The following is a 23,854-nucleotide window of genomic DNA, read 5'->3' as shown; positions in this document are numbered from 1 at the left end:
ATTCAATATGGAAGTTCAAAAGCTAAATCTGCGAAGAATCAATTTCATCAGGACTATTAAAATGTGGAGATTCTCCAGCTGTTGTATGTGACTAACTGATAAGCTAAGCTAAACCATGGTGCTTAGACTTCATAACGCATGAAACAGTCTCCTGATTCTTCTTCACACGTGTTAATTTAATTTTCAGAGCCATTAATAAACAGTAAATGAAAGCAGCGATTTTAAAGCAGCTTAAATAGCAGACTAGTGTTTCTGTAGCAACTGTGCTCTGCTCCCTGCTAACCTGATGAGAGCATGGTGTTGCAAGATCCTTTTTTCATGCAAGATCCCTGAAGTACGGACTGCTTTCCTCCCATCTTCACTGACCCTATCACAGAAATCTTCAACTCATCCTACAAATGCAGCGTATCAGCCCTACTCTGACACTGATGCTAACAGCTCTCCTACTTTCTCAGCTTTGGAGGAAAAGAAAGCAGCACAACATGAGAATACAGTGCTCAGTAGGTATCAATAATTCGGTATTGTAGCTATAGCAAATAGCAGCATCACTACAGAAACAATATTCTGCCTGCTACTAGGCTGGAAATCATGACGTGCAGCTGGAAAGCATTATATATCCTTACAAACCTGCAAACTAGTAGGAAAAATACATCAACTCTTTCAAGCAGTGTTATTAAATGAAAATGGATCTTCGCCCATTGAAAACCACATACAACAGCGCCAAGAGGGAAAAAATTTATTGGTTCTTTAGATTTCCAATGACTGCTTGCATTACATTCTACAAATTCATTCAAATATTACATACAAAGGATACCTTCTCTTCTTTGCAGTGTTAGAACTGGTTTAAGATTCAGTGGAAATGTAAGGAATAAAAGCAAAAAAAGAGTTTTTAAATTATTAATGAAAATACAGTATTAGTAGAAATACATGATTATTTTTTTTTCCACGTTTCAGCAAAACACTTGCAAATAACTGGGCTCTGTGCTCAGTACTCATCTTCCATGAAGACTTTCGCATACACTCAGAAGGCACTTGAAATTCCCAGAGGTTGGGACGTCGGAGGAGGAGGGACTATTTATCAGCTGGGTAGTAACATGTTTGTTTTTAATAAGTGTGATATGAATATAAATTCAAACAGCCATAAAGCATTAAGATGCAAAATCTTAGCTAGGCATGCTAACTAAAGGGCTGCAAAGCTGGAGCACAAGAAATCCTTCATGTTTCTGCCACCATTACTCATCATCTCCACCACAGAGGAGCAGGAGTGCCTTCCTGTAGTCCCCAGATGTATCTTTCTGTTAATACAACAAACCAGTCACCATGAGTCACAGCCACAGAAATGCAAGGAAAAGCAGCTGCCAAGGAAAGACTAAACAGATTACACACTTGTCCCATCCACAGGAAATCCAATCAGTGGATGACTCTCCACTTGGGAATGGCAGAAGGAAATTCTCTGACTCTTCTGTCAGAGTTATATTTACAGAGAAAGAAGTTCAGAAACAATGAATGCTCCTGAAACCTTTAGCAGAAGTGGGCTACTTGCTGCATGTGAGAAAGCATTCAACTGCAAATGAGGAAGTGCAAAGAAGAATCTGGAAGCAGCACCAAGAGCAACAGTCTTTATGTTGTAACCCAGCTTAATTGATAAAGCAGCACCTCAGGAGCGGCAAGAGCAAATATTCCCCAAAACATTACTAGGAAAAAAAGCATTTGGGATCTAACTTTGCAGCAAATCCATGACAATCCTCCCACAGCTGGCTCTGGATTTCCTGCTTGCTCCTACGCTTCCTACTCCTTCACATCCACTCAGAGGAGATTTCGACACAGATAGTGATTCCACTGTGAGATTTTTTCCTACTTTTGAGTGGTGCTAATGGTTCCACATCACAATCATAGATTTCCTCTCCAACCCCCTGTGCTATTCCTCTGGAGTCAGCATCCTTTCTAAAGCACTAAAATGCAGAGGGAATTCAGAGAAGAAGGAAATGCAGTAACTAAAGGTAGGGAAAAAAATGAACAATTGTAATTTTGTAGTGGTAAAAATTGTAACTAGGGAAGACCACATCTATTCTCCTAGTGAACACTGAGGGGAAAAAAAAAAAAACCACTTTAGCTTTTCATAACAAATGCTTCTCACTTAAATGATGCTGCTTGGTACTTCACAGAACTGCAGGCCAACCTCTGCTGTCCTCAGAGTGCCCTATGCTATCCTGCATTAATGCTACCCTCCCATTTACAACAGAAACAATTACTTCTTAAGTACCCCTGCTTCCCCTGACAACAAAACAGTGGTTTTACCTGAATCATCTGATGCAACGATTTTGCAAAATTCTTTCTGAATTCTTGTCTAATATCCAACAGATCGATTTCACTTCTTGAAACCATGACTCTGATCAGGGTATCATCATCAGTGCCAGCCCCCTAAAGAGAAGAGTTTAAATATTACCCTATACGTTTGTTCCAGAGAAATATTGTAATAAAACAAAACAAAAAATGAATAAAAACAAGTGGTATCTCAAAACACTCCTGCATTACATTTTTATACCAAAACAGGATTTATGGGACAGTACCACAGACATCCACACTGCAGTGTGTAGAACAGAGGACCAGCAACGCGAGGTGCTCTAAGCCCCAGAAGTCTATGAAGTGCCATATGATCAGCCCTCTTATTTTGTGTTTTATCTTCAGACTCCAACTGTGAATGCCCAGATAAATTTTAAACCCTCCAGCTCCAAGATTGTACAGTAGTACGTCTGATCACTACAACCAGAATCACACACAAATCATCTTTTCAGTGAAGTCACAGGTCACTGCAGTAGACCTGCAGTGAGTTCTGGAAGTGGGTACATAAATCTCAACAATGCTAAATGGAAGCATGTAACATTGTACAGCAAGCACAGGCAGACCAATCCATTCCACAAGTTATCCAGCTGTTTATTAGAAGGCAAACTTCCTAGGCCTTTCCCAACCATGCATTTCTTTTATTCATCTGGTTTCCAATATTCCAAGTTTCTGCACTAGCAAGCACTGCCAGACCAACATCCTGACCCCTCGTGCTCAGACATGTCAGACTTCACACAAGCTGAAGCAATACAGATTGTCACATGCTGACCTGCTAGTGCACCTCAAGGAAGGACTTGGCAGAGTCCCCACGATCATCTTCAGCCTAATGTCCAGGGCCACTCAATCCTTCGACTGGGTGTAACATTCTTGGTTTACATCTAAAAGTGCCCTAAAGCTGCTCAGAAGTTACGTTATGAGTCCAGTTGTTTCTCAGTAGGATTTAATAGTAAAATCTGGTAAAAGCTAGGCTCTGCCCCACCTTATCATGAAAGCAGACATTGTAGAACTTTGTCATATCAAACTGCTAAATTGCAATCATAAATTCTTCTGCCAAATTTACTAACAGTGAAGTTCTTTCTTATGGAAAGAGGTTAACCATTTTATTTATATTATATATAAATAATATATAATATATATATATATGGGATCTCATCTGTAGGCTTTAGTAAAGCATCTCATCATAGAAATTAAAAAGATTATTAAACCCATAGGAAAAAAAAAAGTTTTCTACTGTATTCCTTGAAAAAAAATAAATAAATAAACAAATAAGAAAAAGTAATCAGCATATTGTTAGCATATGTTGTATTTTCTATCTAAACCTTATTTTATGCTGATGGTGGTAAAAGCAGTAAAGCAGCTTTTAAAAATTGAGCTACCATTTCTTCTGTTTTCATTAATTCTCATGTTGACACCTCACAGCCACAACCATTTGTAACAAACACACCTTGGTGCTTTTCAGCAAAGGGAAGGAAGGATTTCTTCAGAGAAGCTGATCACATGCTTGAAAACAAAAGATCACCAACTTCATCTTTCCTAGGGTTTTAATTACTATTGTCCAATTTAAGTTAGTAACACAGATTCCCTGCTTATCTCTTTCTATCTAAGATAAGGCGAAGAAAAACACAACTATGTGACCGATGGGGTTCCCCTGCTAAAGCTTTTATAGCTGTTTAGATAACTTTTGTTTTTCTCTTACAAGTTCCTTTTCAAAATAGGATAGTCATTATGTCTGTGTTTCAAAGTTAACTGCACCTTTAGTCTCTAAACATGTCTAAAGCAAAGAGCAATAGATCTGCACAAGTGGCAGTTCAGTTTTGGTCATCTTTGCTTCCTAAATAGATCCACCACCTAAGTAAAGGCAATTTATTTATTTAGCTTTATTTATTTAGCTGAAGGTGCTCAGTGAATCTAGCCAGAAATTTTCCTTTATAACAAGATCAAGGGCAAAAGCAGCTGATGAAACTGATGTTTTCTGAAAAATACATATGGTCTGAGAAATTTACAGGGAACTTAGAGGGGGGGGAAAAAAAAAAAAAAAAAAAACAAAAAAACCAGCATATGAATTGATCTACCCCAGATCTGCATACCCCAAACCTTTTGTAGATGCTTAGTGATACAGTACCCTGTTGGCATTTGCAATGAAAAAGAAATGATGAACAAATGAAACAGAGAACAATAGCCAGGGGAGATGGAAAGGGACATATGAAAATACACATACATACTTTCATGGAATAATATAAGGTTTCAGCAAAATAGGCAGGCACACTTCGGATGCATTTCACTGGAAAAGGGCAAAGAATTAAATTACTGAATGTTATTAAATCACAACGCAATCTTTAACTGGCAAGACAAGTTGTGCATTTCTGTATCATTCTCTCCAGTGTGGGCTATTAAGTATACAGTTAGATAGACTGTTCCCCTACTACAACTCTTTAGGTTCTAGAAGTTATAATAGAAAAGAAATATCACTAGCCAAATTCTACTCCCAGTTACAAACCTACTACGGCATTGTAAGCGGAATGCCAAGAATTCAACCAAAGGCAGAGCTCTGTCTCACTTTGTGGTTTCTCAATTTCTGTGCATTACTGAACAGAACACAGCAACACCACTGTTTCCACTTTTTCCCACCCTCCCTCCTTGCTTCCATCTCATGAAGAGTAAAAGCTTATTCTCCGAATACAGAAATAGATCCCAGGTGAGTAACTTAACATAGAACCATGTTTTCATGCCAAATCCTGTAACAACTGCAATTTAAGAAGGCTTGGGAGTAAACGCAAGAAGGCCAGTTCTAGATCTGTTAAGACTGTAATTACCAACTGCCAAAAGCAACTTCTCCAAATCACCAGAGGTTTCACGGTCAATGGTTTCTTCAATTTGAAAGCCAGAAATAGTCATGTATTTGTCAAACACTGGAAAATAGAAAGCGTGCTTACAGTCACAAATATTGTCAGCATTTTTCCCAGAATTCTCCTCAGTACAGGTTAATGTCATCTGTATCTCATTATCCACTGCTCAAATGCTGTTGTTCACTCCTTCTTTGCTCTAAAATATTTTAATTACTTATTTCTTACTGGATTGCTGTTATACAGCACATTCCTACATTTTGAGAGGAGCAATGCCATGTACCAGAACATGCTGGGGGCATCCTAGCGGAAAAGCAGCTTTGTGAAAAGGACCAAGGGGTTCTAATAAACCAAGAACCAAATTGAATGTGAGCCAGCAGCGTGCCCTGGCTGCAAAGAAAGACAACGGTATCATACGCTGCATCAGGACAAGTATTGCCAGAAGAGAGGGAGGTGATTCTTCCCCTCTCCTCAGGGCTACCTGAAGTACTGTGTCCAATTCTGGGCTCTCCAGTACCAGACAGGCATAGATATACTGGAGAGATTCCAGCAAAGGAAATGCTGGCTGATTAAGGGACTTGGAGCTTCTCTCCTATGAGGAAAGTATGAAAGAGACATAGCTGTTCAACTTAAAAACGAGAAGCCTCAAGGGAATCTTATCAATGTGTATAAATACCTAAAGGGGAGGTGCACAGAAGATAGGCTCTTTTCAGTAGCACCCAGTGATAGGACAAGAGTCAGGGAGGACAAATTAGAACACATGGGGTTCTATCTCAACACTGGGAAATACTTTTTCATTGTGCAACTGTTGGAGTGCTGGCACAGGCTGCTCAGGGAGGCTGTGGAGTCTCCATGGAGATCTTCAGATGTCACCTAGACAGGGGCCTCAGCAGCCTCCTCCGGATGGCCCTGCTTGAGCATGGGTTTAGACAAGATAACCTCCAGCAGACCCTTCCAACTCAGCCATACTGGGAGTCTGTGAACATACCCAGTGACAGTGCAGAAAGAGGGAAGATGAGAAGCTGAAGGAATCCTTAAACATTTTTCCCAGGGCAATGCTATTATCACGTTGAATCTGAGCCCTTTTCTATGCTAGGCTACTACATCCACTTAGCTTCACCCAAACTGTCCTGTTGACAGTCTGTTCTGCGTTCAAAGAAAACTGCTGTCTTATCAGTAGTTTAAAAATATTATATTCCCATTGCGTTAGGTAAACAAACTTTAGGATTACCTTATTGGCAACAGCAGTTTAAAAAATAAAAATAAGACTGCAAATAAAATTAGCTTTGAAAATCCCATGAATCCAAGATAAAGAGAAAACAAAGACTGGGGAACCAAAGAAAAATTTACTGGTCATTAATTCCAGCGGCCTAGGCAGCTTGGTAAAACAGACTTATAAACAGGTGAGTAGCAGGGAAAAAAATATTGTTTATTTATTACGAGCTAATAAAACAGGCACCTAGGAAATGGTTGATTGTTTCAGATTATGGTGACTCATAACAGACTTTTATCATCACTTTATTGCCATGACCTCTTTCAAAAGAAAATGTAAACATGCATCCAGCAAGAAGCACTCCAGCTGTCCCTCAGATCTACTGCACCACTCCCTCAAGCAGCAGGTCAGCTCTGCTTCTTGCTACAGGGAAGGAAAATTAGAGGAAACAAAACTGAAAGTGCTAAAAAGAGGGGAGCAGTGAATGAAGGTTGCTGGACTTCACCAATGCAGTACCAGAAACAACTACCATTTTTACCATCGTCAGGGTAATGCCAGGACTTCAGTCAGAAGTTTTCAGTCATACCTGAACCATATCACCTACCCCTCCTTAAATGAGAAACACTTCGAGTTCCCATGATGGTGATGAATGTTTCTTCATCTGTACCCCATTTTAGCTCCCCAGCTCTAAACAAGACCTGTTGTAAATTGAAGAGAACAAAACAGCAGAATTTTTAATGTGTTTAATGTTTTTAATGTGTTTTCAACATCTTGTTGAAAAGTTCCATTTGTCTTAATCTGAGAAGCAATAGCTGGAGGGAAAAAGATGAGATAAAATACTAACGTGACTTTGGAAACAAATAAATGATAAGTTCTGAAATTGACTGTGAAAGCATTTACATAAATAATTCCGCTTAAGGCCCTAAAATTGAATGTGTGCATGGCCCCTTTCATAAGCCCCAAGTTTTCTGAAACTGTCATCATCTAAGAGATAAAGTCCTTTCCTAATATTGTTTTCTCTCTTCCCTTTTTCAAATCAAACTGGCAAAACATCATTATAATATGACTCATCTCAATGGGACAACTATGTTTACTTGGCTCAGGAGCTTTCAAACTAGAGGGGCCAAAATGGATTAAAAAGCTCTCAGAAACAGTATTTGTGAGATGCTAAATTCTTAAGCAATATAAAATTACATTGGTAACAGGTTTTAATTGTGTTAGAGCACAGCGATTGCTCTTCAGCTATGTCTGAATGCTATTAGCAGCCTATAGTAAAGTAGAATGTTTCTAGAAATTCAAATAAACAACAGAAGAAGAAAAAAAAAAAAAATCAGAAAAAGAAATTAATTCTTTTGTCTCAAACTCAGAAGCCTTTCTCCAAATTGTGTGCTCAACTGGATGTAAGGAAAAAGGTTTTGCATATCAGAGTATATAGCTTTTTTCCTCCCTCCTCAGAGGGGCAAACAGTTACCAACTGTACTAAGGCCATCAAATATCTCCTGGAAAAACCCACAGAACCACATCTGTTCCTTAGCCATACTGTATGCCAGCTGTCTGCTCGCACAGTAAAATCTGAATGTGACATTATGAATTTCCTATTTCTCTTTGTGCCACAATCCTATTCAAAGTGCATTAGTGACGGCTGAATGCTGTTTTTAAACTTGATACAGAGTGGAAAAGGATGGGAAAAAAAGGGTTATTTAAGCACTGCAAGGATATCCAGTTCAAAATAACATGTTAAGCTCTTTATCCAGTAGCAAATGTGATGTCTCACTACAGCATTTTGAAATTCCAAAAATACATTTGTTTAGAGGTACTAGAAGTTGTGAATGACATTTTATGTTAGCTCTAATGGTTGTTAACAACTAGACTGCCTTAGTTTCCCATGGAGTAAAGACACTGTTACAAATGTCAAGTTCTAGAAATAATGTCTTATAGCTGGAGCACACTCATCAAGCCTGATTTCACAGACTCCTGTAAATGTTTTCTTAATTACAAGTCATGGACCTCAATACGTTCTCCCATCACGATACATGAAAACGTCTTCCAAAAAGTTAAACTTTCTCCTCTAAGGATTCTCAGAAAAAAAATTAATAGTTCCCTACATATTCATACCATCTCAAATGCCCTTTCCCCAACCACTTTTAATTAAATTATGTTTGTTTGTTTTTAATTTTGTCTGAGATAACAGAAAATTACCACTGCATTTAGAATGTTACAGTTGAATATTTCATATCCTTCCCAAAATGTCATAGTAATCAATGGAAACATCTGGAAGCCAGAAAGAGTCTTGCATTTGCAGTCACATGCTTCAGTTCTGACCATCTGTACCTGGCAATAATCATTAGAAAATGCTCTGAATCTATTCCAGCTACATTAGCTGTTGAACACAAAGATATCATTCAGAGAAATGTGACAGAATACCACTCTGTATAGGACCCAGCTCAAGCCAAATGCACACAGCAGACCACAAAGAATATTTTAAAAAAGAAGGAATTTTTCTGTATTTAGGTATGGTGCCTACTAAGTTTAGACAGCCAAAAAAAGGCATCTACCTAGCAAGGACTGTGGTTCATGACTTTCTTCAGCTACATAAACCCAGCTAAAGATAAAATTGACACAGTTTCATGAAAGAGTCATTTCAGTGATTTACATATTTGCTTCACTAATTGCCAGGCTCTGGTTGGCCCAGACAAATTTTAACAGGAGGAAGATGCTTTCTTATTTTACATAACAAAATATAGGCCTGTGCCAAGAAGATATTTTGCCAATGTCTCTGTGCATCTTGCTCTACTATCAAAAGAATGTTTAATTGATCTGGTATGTTGCTTTTCCTCCTTGTCATCTTGAACAATCCATATATTTTCTTCCATCCTAGCTGACAATTTATGAAAGAAAATCTGTAACCCGGAGCTATTTGAAACTGTTGAGAAGAAACATGCATTAAATTCATTCTGTACTCCAGTTGCTGAAATAGTGCCTATACCTACAGGAAAGCCAGAAACTAGCAAAAGACTTCAAGGATATTGCTTACTGCCAGTATTCCCTTTCCCATTTACAGCACAATTTAATGATCAGCAATCCAGTAAAGGAACATACGTGCAAATGGCAACAAGTGTGTCCCCAGAAACTCTATAGAGGAAAAATATTGGATTGCCATTTTGTTACAGTAGCATAGGGTATTTGGAATACTTTCTCCTTTTATTGTTTCACACTCCCTGGAGGCATCCTTCACTGATTAGCATTAGCATTTCCCCATAACAAGGACATAACACTTGATATAAAATGATTAAATAGAAAGAAGCCCAAATTGAACATTAAAGAATAAACTGTTAACACATCTGAGTCTTCCAGCAGTGGGGTCTCAGCATTACAAAGCCTCAGCAATCATAATTCTCTCTTCTAGCAACTTAATCATCAAAACAAGTCATACTTTACTTTACACTGAAACACAAAAGATTTAATCCCAACATTCCAGTTTTTTCACTTCTTTTCCCTACAACACATAAAATCACAGCAAAATGTACTTCAAAAAAAAAAAAGCCACAACAAAACAACACACACAGAATCCTAAAAAATTATCTCTGACATCCAAACTATATTTGCATAGGGTCTTTACAAGAGAACTGGTAGAAATACTCCCTCCTCTCCTCAAAAAAGTCATTCACCCACCTGAGCATCCTTCTCAACAAGAGACTCATCAACTCCGCCATCAGGATCTCTATTTCCCTAAAAAAAAAAAAAAAAAAAAAAAATTTAAAAAATGTTAAACTTATAGTTGAATCAAAAGCCAAACTGTTACATTAAGCCTGTAAAAGTTGTTGTGAGAAGTCAATTCATAATGTACCTTCTTCAAAATCAACTTCATTTCTCCCTTCTGCTTGTTACCTCCAAAAAAAAAAAAACCCACACAGCAGACATTCTGCTGTATCCATATCATAAACACCACAGAAGCTTTTCAAGCCAGAGTTGTAGAAATGGCCTGGAACGGAGCTCAAGATTCTAGGTTCAGAGGAAATAAATCAGTTTCAGTACCCGTCGTGTCCATCATTTGGCCTATGAACCCTAGTCAGTAAGCAGAAAACAACTAGCATGTGTCAGGCATCAAAGCAGAAAGAAAATCATACACACGTGCATGCATGCAAAGAGATACACACCTGCAGCAGGACCACCAATAGTCTCTGGAAATGGCCTGATGTTTCTCCTGTAATCTTATCCTCCAAGTTGGCCTCATACTCTGCCAAAGAGCAATACTCTTATGGAATTGCGCATCAGAAACAGCTTTAACACCTGGGCGTATTCTGCCTTACAACATAACATTATTGTAAAAAGATAAAAAGATAGTACCTCACACCTGTTATCAGCAAATTGCTAAAAGTATTTTGAAATAAAGGATGACACACAGTTCCTCTTCAGGGAACTGAAGACCACACACTTCTGGGATTATACTGAAATACGCCAGTCTATTCAACAAGCGTAAGCCCAGAAAAATCTTGTGTCCATACGTTTTGTTCTTGAAAACTCTGTTTTACCCTACACTTTATTAAAACATGAGAATTTCTTCTGTGCTGGGAACCAGGACAGATATAATGTGCTGAATTAAACACTGCCTGCCTTAGAAAGATAAATCCCCACAGTCATTGGGTGAATACACATATTCATACCCTTGTGGAAAACCAAAAAGTTGGACCTGCTTTAACATAAATTCATTTTACCAAAATGATAAGTTAAAATAAATAAATAAATAAATAAAGGAAAAAATAATTTAAAAAAATACCAGGTTTCTAATTTTCAAGCAAAAATTTCTGGGTAGAACAAAGAAATACATCTGAATGAATTCTAAGTACAAGGCACAAAAGACCTTGCATATCCTAGCCACAGGCCCAAAATAAAAAGGATTTTTTGTTTACAGCCCAAACACTAGCAATATGAAGTTTCCCAGCTAAGCAGAACAAAATTAGACTTGCTGCACACACCTCCATTCACAGATAGGTCTCATTTGAAGAAACATGTTAAAGCCATATTGAAAGACCTGATAGAAGAGCCCAGAATTTTATTTTATTCTGGATTTTACCTTGCATATAAACCTGTTTAATATTCTGCACTTCAGCAGGTGTTCTGGAGGCAAGAATTTCAGTCAACACTTTCTCGTTGGTTCCTGCTCCCTAGGGTGCAAGTAGAAAACAGCTGATTTGATAAGAATAGGAAAACAACTATTCCCTTTGACAATCAAAAGTGAAGCATTACTTTATACACTTGGACCAAACAGAATTTTTTTCTTATTATTATCTCATATACTGGGAGTAGAGAGGTGGGAACTTCTCATTTCAATTCTGGCATGATTACATGCAAAGCCAACCCAATACTTACAAGAAGCTCACTGCTGCAGCATTGCTGCAGCCCATCTGAGACATCTCAGTTCTTCACTGTCACCATCAATGACATGAAGGTAACTGAATGGTTTCCATCCTAGCTGTAGCTCATATGCTGTCCTTCATTGATCTTTACCCTTCTATCAGTTGCGCTGTGTTTAAACCTTCCCCTTTTCCCACCACAAATAAGCGCATTTTACAACAGAATTGTAAACTGAGACCCTCAAACAGTTGCTGCCCTCTCATTACATGTAGCTAAAAGAGGAATTCCTCCCTGTCACAAGGATAAAATTTACAAAAGCCAAAGTAATATCTTGTTACCACGTCTGAGTCTGCTTTGCCTGTAAGAAAAGCCACTGCTGTTTACACTTCAAAAAGAATGACTTCACAAAAGCAACACTTGATTACAATACTGTAATTTTTGTTACTGCAGCATATTATTTACAATTCTTTCTAGAATTTAAAAAGAACTTTATCAGCTTTTCCTTTACCAACTAAACGTGCATTCCAATACACAGAAAAATACCAACAAAGATTTTATAAAACGTATTCAGTCCTTTCCCTCTTACCTTGATTGCATGCTTCAGTGCATGAGCATCAAAAATACGTGCTGGTCTCATCAAAGACACCATCAATGTTTCAAACTTGCCAGTAAGTTCTGATTTCAGGTCATCCACAAGATCCTAGTGCAGAACAAAAGCACCATAATGAATAATGACTAAAGACTTCAAATGGACACCACACGTGCCTGCAAGTTAGAAGACTCCGGAGATGCATCGAAAATGACACAGGATAGGGTTCTTTTTGTTTTAACTGCTACATGACCTAAACACATGTAACCAGATAAAGAGCTAAAAAAAAAAAAAAAGATGCTTGTTCACTTGGCAAACCTGAATCACAGAATCATAGAACCCTTAGTGTTGGAAAGGACCTTTCAAGGTCATCTTGTCCAACTCTCCTGCAATGAACAGTGACATCCACAGCTCAATCAGGCTGCCCAGAGCCCTACCCAGCCTGGCCTTGAACGTCTCCAGGGATGGAGTAGCCATTGTATCTCCAGGAAACGTGTTCCAGTGCCCTACTACCCTCACTGTAAAACACTTTTTCCTTATATTTAACCTAAGTCTACCCTATTTAAGTTTAAATTCATTTCCCCTTCTTCTCTCACCACAGACCCTGCTAAAGAGTCTGTCCACTTCTTTCTTACAGTCCCCCCTTTAGATACTAAAAGGCCCCTCTTCGGTGGCCTCACAGGCTTCTTTTCTCCAGGCTCTCATAGGAGAGAGGTGTTCCGTTCCTCAGACCATTTTTGTGGCCCTCCTCTGGACACACACCAACAAGTCCATATCTCTGCTTTACTGAGAACTCCACATCTGGACACAGTACTCCAGGTGTGGCCTCACCAGCACAAAGCATAGGAGCAGGATCACCTTCCATGCCACTTCTTTTCATGCAGCCCAAGGATACAGATGGCTTTCCAGGCTGCAAGGGCACATTGCTGGCTCACATCCAGCCTCCCACTCACCAGTGCCCCCAGGTCCTTTTCAACAGGGCTGTGCTCCATCCTTACATCCCCCAACTTCTATTGGCAGTAGGGAGCCAAGGAGCAAGACCTTGCACTTGGATTTGTTGAACATCATGAGGGGTCACTGCTCAAGCCTGTCTAGGTCCCTCTGAACAGTATCCCATCCCTCAGGTGTATCAACAGCACCCTACAGCTGGGTGTCATCTGCAAACTTGCTGAGGGTGCACTTGACCCCACTGTCAATGATGAAGACATTAAATGAGTATCTGTGCCCGCACTGACCCCTGGGGGACACCACTCATTACTGATATCCATCCAGACACTGAACCACTGACCACCACTCTCTGGACTCAATCCTGCAGCCAGTGCTTTGTCCACCAAAAAGTCCACCCTCCAAATCTGTATCTTTCCAATTTGGTGAGAAGGACTTTGTGGGGCATGATATTATGCTTTGGGTTGTGGGGGTTTTTTGTTTGTTTGTTTGTTTGTTTTTCTTTGTTTGTTTGTTTTTTTGTTGTTGTTGTTGTTTGTTTGTTTTTTTAATGTTATTTAACATTGAAATTCATTTAACGCTACTGACTAACTGCACTAATTATTTTAATGGTTAACTACTGGAAGAAAGTTGTCTTTCCTTTAAACTACTTTATGGCTTTCTCCACCACTGTATTTGGTGTCACCCTCTCCTAAGATATTAGACTGCTTTGTTTCTATCACATTTTCTAGCTCTAAAAAACTGTATTCCTGCTGTCAATTTACATGACACATATTAAGTCAAAATATTTGATAATTCTTTCTATACTGAGGATAAGGTCAGTACTAGAAGCATACTAACAGGAAACTATGCAAGCTTTTGCACTAAAACCTAAGACATACTGTAAAAGTGTACATAAAAAAAAAACATCTTTTAATAATCTAAATGGAGTATTCTAACCTAGCTAGCCATTAAGGATATGAAGAAGAAGGGGAAACTAGATTTTCTTCAAAGGAATCTTTTACGAAAACCATGATGGATGTGCCTCCCTATTGTAACTAATCATCAAAGGACACATACAGCTAATTTCTACAGTTCTTTTTTCTTTTTCTCACCCTGCCAAATAGTGTTTTAAAAGCAGATGCAATTTCTTGACGTTGAGCATTATTTCTGCTGGTAAGGATCTTCAGAATAGTCTCTTCATCAGTCCCTGAAGTCAGAAAGAACAAAAAACAGTTATAAACAAACTCCAAAGAAAATAAACAGGAAAAAAAAAAACCAAACAAACACAGAAGTAGCACAAACTCAGAAATAAAAGATGCTTTGAAAATAAAAACCTACTGACAAACAGCATAATCATATAAACAACAAGTGTCACCAGACCTCTAGCTGAGCCACCGTGTCTGGCACTTTGCTACAGCAAAAATGTGGCAGAGGACCTAAGTATTGCTATTTATTGCTTTCCATCAGAGCCCAGTTCCAAACAGTGCACCCAGCACTCCAGCTATCAGGTAAAAAACATTTAGACACAGGCTGTAGCTTATAGAAGAGCCCTGTTTTCAGGCTTTCCAAGAGACTTAAGAGTGTATCAAGACATCGTATACATAATGTATATTTAAGACTGCTCAGTCAACTCTGAGAAAAACTCAGTCCAGTACCCCTAGGAGTCCCAGGGTAGGAAAGTATGGAGCTATTATCCATTTTATATACAATAGGGTTACAAAGTGATCCCCGCAGCACAGCACCTTGCTAGCTGTACTGAATTTGGCAACACCTGAGGTTTACTGCATTCCATTCTCCCCTTTCCTGCTTATTCCCGGCTACAGGTGGCTTCTAAAGTATTGATTAGGATGTGTTATTATGGCAAAGATTTGGGGCACAAAGCTACAGCCTGAGTTAATAGACCACTCCTTAGTCTATCTCTATTCTGTGTGCTTTGTATTTAATCACAATCGTAACACACTTACTTCCAGACCAAGGGAACACTCACATGTTTTCCAAGCACAGAGCTTTTATTACACTGCAGTAAGTTTCCAGTTATACCCTTTCAATTTATAGTCCAACTGTGCAATAAAATCCCACGTGTAGAGAAGCCTGTGGAGTATTAAGTTTTAAATAAGGTCTATCCAAGCTATCTTTTTTTCCTTGTGTTGATCTAAAAATAAATGTTATTGAGAGCAGTACAGTCAGAACTAGGACATGTCCAGATTTCTTCAGTTCTGAGGCTATCATTTGTAGCACGTGGACACATGCTTTATCCTTTTCTGCTAGTATAAAAAAATGAGTTCAGAAAGGATGTTTTCAAAGCAGGAGTGAGAGCCCTTTCCTTTTCCTAAAATATTAAATTCTTCTTACCCATTCCCTTCATGGCCTTGCGAAGGGCTTCTGCATCAGATCTGGCATCAAAAGGAGAGAATGCTGTCACAGTGCCTCTTGTATACTACAGAAAAAAGAGAGTGAGAAAAAGGGAAAAAGCCGTGAAATAGAAGATAAAGTGCCTTTCAACTCTTCACATGTGAGCTCAGATTAAATTTGAATCCAAGACTCAGAAGCAAATAGCATTTTCCATGCGTTTGTCTGTCTAAGTAGCAATTTGTGGGCATTTAAACGCAGTTCTCACTAAAGGTTCTGTCATATTTTAATCCAGCAGTAGACCAGCTAAATTCAGGTTTATTTGCATAAAGGTAGTTTGCAGAATTTGTTCTGACAACACTGGAGCCTTAATGCAGAAAAATGACTGAAATTATCGTAACTTAAACAATTTGGGAAATAAATTGCACAAACCATGTGGGCCAGAAAAGCTGCACAATGATCCAAGACATGTTTGGAAATAAGAACTTATTTTCCTCACGCAAAGCCTACTGGAGCTTTCAGTCAGTATCAGACTGATTCCTTCCATCCTGCTGCAAATGTGATCCATCAAACTGTGCAACGTCATTCAATTTTTTCATCCTGTTCCTTTTGGCATGAGCTCCTTTTTACTCAGATTCAAAGAAAAAAAACAATTCAAATGAAAGAGAAAAGATCAGCCCATCCAAACACAAACATAACTCCACTAGGTTTCCATGGAAAATGATTCTTCAGGGAGTTAGTGCTTGGGCCAAACACAGAAAGATATTTATCACTCTTACAGAAAAGTCTTGCCTTTATTTAAATGTGACAGTTCAAGAATCTACTGTGCTCTAGGTATATAGGTAATTTAAAGAACTACAGAGGTCAAGAAACAGCCAAAAGGAGAAACAGATGGCTTTTATGAACAGGGAAGCTTTCTAACAGCAGAAGGAGAAAACTTTCATTGTAGGTGTAGTCATACTGAAGTAGCAATTAGCATAGGAAGAGCATTTTTCCTACTCTCAAGAAAGTGCGCAAAAAGAAACGCAAAGAAATCCACTGAATTGAGGCCAGGTTATTTCTCGGGCAGAACAACCATCTGGCCTCTGTGACACAGTCTTTCCCTTTCCCTTGAGTTAGCAAGTTCAGCCTCGCAGTGCTTTGGTTTCAAGTAAATGTACTCATTAGGGTAGGTCAGCAGAAAAGCACAGAGAAAAAAAGGACTGGAAAGCACTAATCAGAAACTGCCCTGAATCACTACTGCCTCTCAGGCCATCTGTGTGTTATTATCAAAGAATCCTTAGAACTCCCAGAGCAGAAGTAGTAATAGGTTGGGATTACCCCACTCTATATCAGAAATTCAGAACACAAAGCATTACCGTGTTTGAGAGCAACAGCAAACTTCTTTCTGGTAAATGCTCTCCAGCAGCCAGCCTACATCAAAGAAATGTCAATTCCCCCGAAGTGTTCTCTTTTTCAGCATCACAACAATAACAAAACATTACAACAAAAACATTACAAGCATGTTTTTAGGTGTTATTTCAAATTTAGGTGCATCAGTCTGTACTTACTGTCTTTTTCCTAGATAACTCCAAAAATTTGCATGAAGAAATCCCAAGGATTTAGGTGTCAATATCATAAAATTGAATTTAATCTGCTAGAACAAAGATTGAAAAGCGTATAATTTCCTCCTCCTCCATTATTACTATACCAGCCAACACAGGGTTATTCAAAAGCATATTTCCTGATGCTTTGCCTCATACCAGCTTATAAAGACAACATTATGCAACTACCATGATCCTCCTTTGGAAATCCCTGTCAGGTCAATCTATCTCAGATAAAATGGTTTTTATGTTAAAGTTTTCCTTGGCTTATGTTGTTACAAACAAGTGGCATTTCCCTTAGTGATTCTTAGTCTTGTGACTCTTAGTGATTCCCTTAGTCTTGTGACAACAGCTCAGAATCTCTCTTTGGCTGTTCTAGAGAAAGTTTGTACAAATACTAAACATTAGATTACAAATCACTCTGCATTACCTTTCTTGTTTTTATTAACCAAGCAATCTTCCATAATTCTCTTTCAAAACACACTGGGGAAAACTTTACTATACACAAAATCTGATGAACAGTTGTTGGTGCAGCTGTAAAATAGATGTTATCTTGATGCCTGGATGTCATCGGCATTCCACACACTTTCTTCAAGCACATATTATTTACTGGATTTTGGCTACACTATCACCCTTAAGCAATACTTGAGAGGCACTTAACTTGTTGATCAGAAATCCTGCTGCAGCTCTGCCATTCAGGATAACAGAAACATTCATCAGTTGGGCACCACAGACACAGCATCTGTACTGGCAGAACCTCCAGTTACGTGTGCTGACCTTAATACTGTACATCAGTGCACATCGAGCACAACCACCAGCAGGGATTGTTCATATAAGACAACCTTGAACATAGTTTTATAGGTCCTAGTCAGACCTGAGTTCTAAAAGCACGTTCAGAATCCACCTATGGGCAGGCCTGATGCTGACAATACATGCCCCAGCACTGAGAAAGCATTGAGCTAACCTGCCTGTCAAGAAACCACTCACCTAGCTTTTTAGAGCAGTGCATGACTCAGCAGTCAAGATATGGCAGCAGATCTCATGTTATGTTTAACAATTGCAAATCCATCCAAAACACTCCACTGTCCAAGGAGTGCCGCATCAGTTATCCTGGTCCCAGCTTCTTATTTGCAAAAATCAATGGGAAGGGGCAGAAAGATCAGCACTGACAAGAAACTGAGCTCAAGAAGAGAAAAGCTGCATCTTCCTTCCCAAATGCAGCACTTTTGGGTCACAGAAAGAAAAAGCACCAGTTCACAACCATCGTCACTGTCTGAACTATTGAAATCAACTTGCAGTCGTGGAGAATCAGCAGCAGGAGCTGTGAACCAGATGTTTCCAACAAAATAATAAATCAATACAAGAGAGTTTCTGACAGAGACCAGACTCATTTGTCAGACATCCAAGCTAGTGTTAACACTTAGTTTCATCCTTATCAAAAACAGACTCATTTTTGCAGATGGATCACAGCTTCACAACTGCTATGCCATCTTTAGTGGCATAGCATGAAAAATAGTGAACTGAAAGACTACCATAGATTTATTTACAAACTTTGCAACTTTTAACAGAAATAAATAAATGATCATACCTTCCAGTATCTCTAAGAAAGCAGCTTGCTCTTTGTGCAAATTAGATGCACTGTAACACTACAGCCTCATAGGACACTATTGTTGTGGTCAGTAATTTCCTCCCTCAGGACAGTTCCTCTCTCCACCCAGAGAACAACGGAAAGGAAAACACAAATCAACTTTTATACAAATCTATCTGTAACCTGGATCACTTAGTAAAAATCAGCATTCTATACAGAGGGCAGTAAAACAAAGGGAAAGACAACAGGCAAGACCTTGACAGAAAGAACATTGAAGGATTGTAACACCCAAAGCCTAACCACGTTTTTCTTTCTACATGCCCCACTGCACTGACTGTTAAGCGGTCGTGGATAGCAAGAAGACAATTTGAGATGGTACACTAGAAATGAAAAGCAACCTCCATGTTCTCAAGACACTTGCCAGCAGGACTGGTGAAGCTTCTAGATATTTGGAATGAAAGTTGGCATGAAAAGAAATTGCAGAAGTGGAAAGAAAACAAAAGACTCAAGTAAGAGAAGATCTACCTCACGCCCCTCCAGCAAGGAAATCCATGCTTCTTCATATCTTTGTTTACTCTGCTCTGCAGAAGGTCAAAAAGTTACAAATTCATCAGGCAAGTTGCTCCTGAGCAGCACCTCAGAGCTATTTTTATTTTTCCCAACAGACAACCTTACTTCACAATTTGGCACCATGTGGCCACATATGCTGGTAACAGCATCATCTGTAACATCAACAATAGCCACCTAATGAGGTTCCTTTTTTTTTTTTTTTTTTTTTTTTTTTCCAACCAAGCACACAATTTCCCATTCACAGTGCTTACCTACTATTCAATAAAAAGTAGTCATTATCAGCAAACAAAAAAAACATACTTGAACAGATCCAGATTTATTTCCAGCTATTCTTGCCCCATACCCACTCATAGCCATGTTTCCCACACATGAAGAGCTAACTGTCTTTCACAATGTTACACAGCAGCTACAGAAGTAGATCCTGACCAATTTCCTACTGGAAAGCCCAACATGTAGTAAGAGGAGCTGGTATGCAGCAGCATTCTTACTGTATCTCTCCATCTGTTTACAAGGTAGCACAGGAGAACTGTGAAGAGGTGAGAATGGAAATGGAGAATGTCTTCCAAACAAACAAAAAGGGCATGCTATTTCAGGACACCAAAATAGCCCAGAAATGTCATGTGCTTGAATAAATGAAAGACTAACTCAAGATTTTTTTCACGTAAATACACTCATCTTGCAGACAAAGCACAACAAAGTGCCCATCAGTAAATTGAAAGCCTTTGGGCTTGCTGAAGACCAGACATAAATACCTGTTAAAACCATACTTGAAAGCCAACACTACATAAGAATAAGATTATATGTGCCTACCAAAATTTCAATGGCAGTAAGGACAGAAACGATGCCATGAGTGGATGCATACAGACACACAGCTAGTACCAGTCCACAACCAAGTCACTTCTACAAAACACTTCTCCAAGTTTAGTGATGCTTCATAATCATCCACTTGAATGGAAGGAATAAGCTCTGGGCAGCAGACTGCATTCACATCTGTCCTACTATATTTAAACTTCAGACAACAAAAGGGAATTACTCAACATCTGTGTTGAACTCTGAGTCAGCATACCACAGAGGTATCAAGGACAGGGAAGACACAAAAAGGCTGGGGAGAGAGGATAGAGACAGCAGAAAAGAGAGAGAGCAGAAAAGATAAGATCAAGCAACAGAAACATGGGAACCAGCGCAGGGACATGTGCAAAAACAGTTAGAGAACTTGTCCTCACAAAGAACCCCAGCAAAGCCAACAAGCTGCTCAGAATCCAGCCTTGGAAAAGTGTTTGGACTTTGGAATGTGGGAAATAATCCTCCAAAGCAACAACAAAGTTAGCGATACTACTCTTATGCTCTAAGTTATTGAATCATTAAGGTTAGAAAACACCTCTGAGATCAAGTCCAACTATCATAGAAGCATGGAATCACAGAATGGTCCAGGTTGACCACAATGATCATCTTGTTTCAACTCCCCTGCTATGTGCAGGGTCACCAACCGCTAGACCAAGTCACACACAGGTTGGCAGAACAGGAACCGTTGTACAGCACACAGCAGCCACACCTGCACCAACTGCAAGCAGTCCTTTCCTGGCAGCTTACAAATGGAGATGGAAAATGGTCCGTACAAAAAGCTGGAGAGTTACAGGCCAAAACAGACCAGTTCAGAAAATATTCTTGTAGCCTTCTTACAAGATTTCTCAATAAGCAAGCACAAAGTAGCACTTCCAAGGCAGATTATCAAGCGGGAAGGGACCGCCTCATACATGTCTACACATTAAACAAAGACCACTATGCATAGAGATATGTAAGAAAAGAATTGTGCCTTAGGACTGCACTATTCCTCCAGAGAAAGGGAAAATACAGAGGCATGGAGAGACCAGTCTGTACTGCATACTATGGCATGCTTCAGTTTTCCACAAAATAAATGAACCTTTTCCTCCTGGACACGGATCATGGAAAATCCCTCAACAACACAGAAAAAGAAAAGAACTGTTGCCATTCCTGAGCTAGAAAGAGTATGACAGTGAAGATACTCCAAAGACAGCTCACCTTCTTCAGCTTTTATTCTTCGTTGATATATCCAGACTATACGGGACTTCAGTACGCTGTGCCGTGCAATCTTTTCAAATGTTGAACCTTTGGTTTCACATATAAATAACTACAGATAATTGACCTTCTACATTTTGTTATTAATTAATGTCTATTTTCATTTCTTAGCATTAATCCACGGTGCAACAAATTTAAAAACAGATATCTGCCATGAGGATCAGAGCATATTTCATTTGTTTGTTGTTTGTTTTTTTTTTAAAAGGAATGATAGGCTGCAAAGCTTCAAAACTCTTTCTTTCTTTTTTGGCTGCATCACCTCACAGGCAGTGTCACAGAAGTTGGGGGAAGCAGCCATCTGAATGTGGGAACTGGAGGGCAAGACCTCCCTGGTACAAGACTTAATAGAATCATAGAATCACAGGGTTGGAAAGGAACTACAAGAGCATCTGGTCCAACAGTCCTCCTATTACCATTACTACCCCTAAGCTACTAAACCATATTTTGCAGAGCCTCATCCAGACACCTCTCGAACACCAGCGGGAACAGTGAGCTCCAAGGGCATCAACAAAGATCAAGAATTAATACTGTGGTGGAACAGACTACAGATGAACTGCAAATTTGCATGCTTTTACTAAGAGGAAGTTACTTTTGAACCTTCTTTCCCAATGTTATCAAGCAGTTCTTAACTGTCTATTCATACATTAAGCACTTAATCAAATGCCAGCAATCCTCATCACCACATACTCAGTTCATGCACTGGATGCAAAGTAACAAATTATGAAGTTCCCTTCTCTAAATGCAACAACCCTTCAAAAAGTGAGACAAATCAGAGCACAAATACGCATTTCAGTGTCTGTGAACAGGTGCTAGCCTTTCTATCAAATTAGCTCAACATTCATCTGAGAGCACCTAATCCCAAACATAAGTCAAATCATTTTATGAACAATAAAGAACTGACTCAGCTCACTTTCATTTAACGATACTCCTATGAGATGTCATTATTCACGAAATTCAAAACTCTGTCCTAAACTAAACCTAACTTCGTCCTAGCTACAACTTTACTGCTTAGGTATAGAACAGCTCTGTTGGAAGGGACCTCGCGGAGCACCCAGTCCAACTGCCACGGAGCTACGGTACAGCACCGCAGTCACCGCGACCTTGGAGAAGTGCCTTACACTTTCTACAGCCGTACAAAGCCCACAGATGAGCAACTAAGTTTCTCTTTTGCTGCTCAGAGCACGAGGGGCATAGAAAACCGATGCGGCTGACTCGTATCGCAAGCCCCGCTCCAGGCTCAAGCGCATGTTCAAGGAAGGCAGAGCTAAAGCAGAGCCGTACTCGTGGCTGCAAAGCTTGAAGAAGAACGGAGCGAATAAGGGACGCCCTGGGACTTTTCTCCTCCCTCCTTCAGCGGAAAGCGCCTCCGCCCAGGCACTGCATAAACCCGCGGCCCCGAAAAGTTGGCCAAATTAGTGGAAACTGGCGGAAAAAAAAAAAGAGTGAGCTGTGTATGACGTGTTCCTCACATGATCGGCCACTTTCCCCGTCCTCCTCCTTCTCTCCACACCCCCCGCCAGGCTCGTGGATGAGATGATTTAAGGAAGACCAGAAAAAAAAAAAAAACCAGAGACTGCAGGAGAGCCGTTCCCGCGGCCAGGAACGGGAGCCGCTCAGGGGCGGCCGTTCCGCGACGCCTCCCGTCTCACCTTCGCCATCTCCGCAGTTCGCCGGGTCGGGGCTGGAGCCGAGTCCGAGTCTGCAAAGAGAAACGCGACAGTGAGCGCCCGGCCGCCGCCCGGTCCGCAGAGCGGCTGCGAGCCTCGCACAGCGGACAGCTCTCTCACCGCGAGCGTTCGTCGAGTCGCCGCACAGAGCGCCGAGTGAGACGCAGAAGAAGCAGCGAGCTCTGGCCCCGCCGCTGCCTGCTCCACCCGGGGGCCGAGCCAGGGACCGCCCCAGGCGGGCGGAGAGCCGTGGCCGCCTCCAGCGGGCGGTGACCGCCGTGTGCCCGGCCCGAGGCCCCGCGAACTGCGGCCACAAAGGCGGGGATCGCCCCGGGTTCGGTAATAGCGTGAGCTTGGACGTGGAACTCCCTGTAAGGGCTTTTAGTTTTGCGACGTCTTACAGAGGGAGTGTTTCGGAGGCCTGAACGTTTCCCCGTAGAGGAAGCGGGCTGCGCGGCTGTTCCATTAGCTGCTCCCTCACCCGCACCGATGCGATCCAGCTGGGCGTTAGGCGCAGGGAGGAAAAATAAAGTACGCGAATGGAATCTAGCGCCTTTGCCAAAATAAGACGCTATCATCTCATTATATGAGGTTTCTAACGTGCCGTGGTCGTGTTTTTCTTCACAAAACACCGACTTTACTGATCGCGGGGTAAAATTTAAACCTTTTGTCTCTCATTTCTTGTTCCAGCAACATAAGGTTCAGGAAAAACATGAAAACCACCCAGCTG

General features: G+C 40.2%; 1 protein-coding gene across 1 annotated transcript; it reads right to left on the bottom strand.

Annotated features, from left to right (window-relative positions):
• Positions 1 to 720: 720 nt before the first annotated feature.
• ANXA5 (annexin A5) lies at positions 721 to 23,351 on the bottom strand. Its single transcript, XM_042871002.1, has 13 exons — positions 23,245 to 23,351; positions 23,107 to 23,156; positions 15,623 to 15,707; positions 14,383 to 14,477; positions 12,341 to 12,454; positions 11,474 to 11,564; positions 10,557 to 10,636; positions 10,072 to 10,128; positions 7,004 to 7,097; positions 5,157 to 5,252; positions 4,566 to 4,624; positions 2,299 to 2,421; positions 721 to 1,295 (listed from the first exon to the last, which is right to left on the bottom strand). Exons 2-13 carry the CDS (start codon positions 23,113 to 23,115, stop codon positions 1,233 to 1,235), a joined length of 966 nt encoding a protein of 321 aa, XP_042726936.1. The 5' UTR covers positions 23,116 to 23,156; positions 23,245 to 23,351; the 3' UTR covers positions 721 to 1,232.
• Positions 23,352 to 23,854: the final 503 nt, after the last annotated feature.

The sequence above is a fragment of the Lagopus leucura genome, unplaced genomic scaffold (assembly GCF_019238085.1).
Source record: "Lagopus leucura isolate 7727_CA_CO unplaced genomic scaffold, USGS_WTPT01 Super-Scaffold_100004, whole genome shotgun sequence".
NCBI classification, from domain to species: domain Eukaryota; kingdom Metazoa; phylum Chordata; class Aves; order Galliformes; family Phasianidae; genus Lagopus; species Lagopus leucura.
This window is presented reverse-complemented; position numbering and strand designations above follow the sequence as displayed.

What these genes read in the sequence shown, in the direction of transcription:
- ANXA5 (XM_042871002.1), bottom strand. An exon ending in CCTTATATTATTCCATGAAA is followed by an intron (nt 2,422 to 4,565) that starts GTATGTATGTGT and finishes TCTTCTCTTTAG; the next exon opens with GGGGCTGGCACTGATGATGA. An exon ending in CGTTGCATCAGATGATTCAG is followed by an intron (nt 1,296 to 2,298) that starts GTAAAACCACTG and finishes TTGTATTAACAG; the next exon opens with AAAGATACATCTGGGGACTA.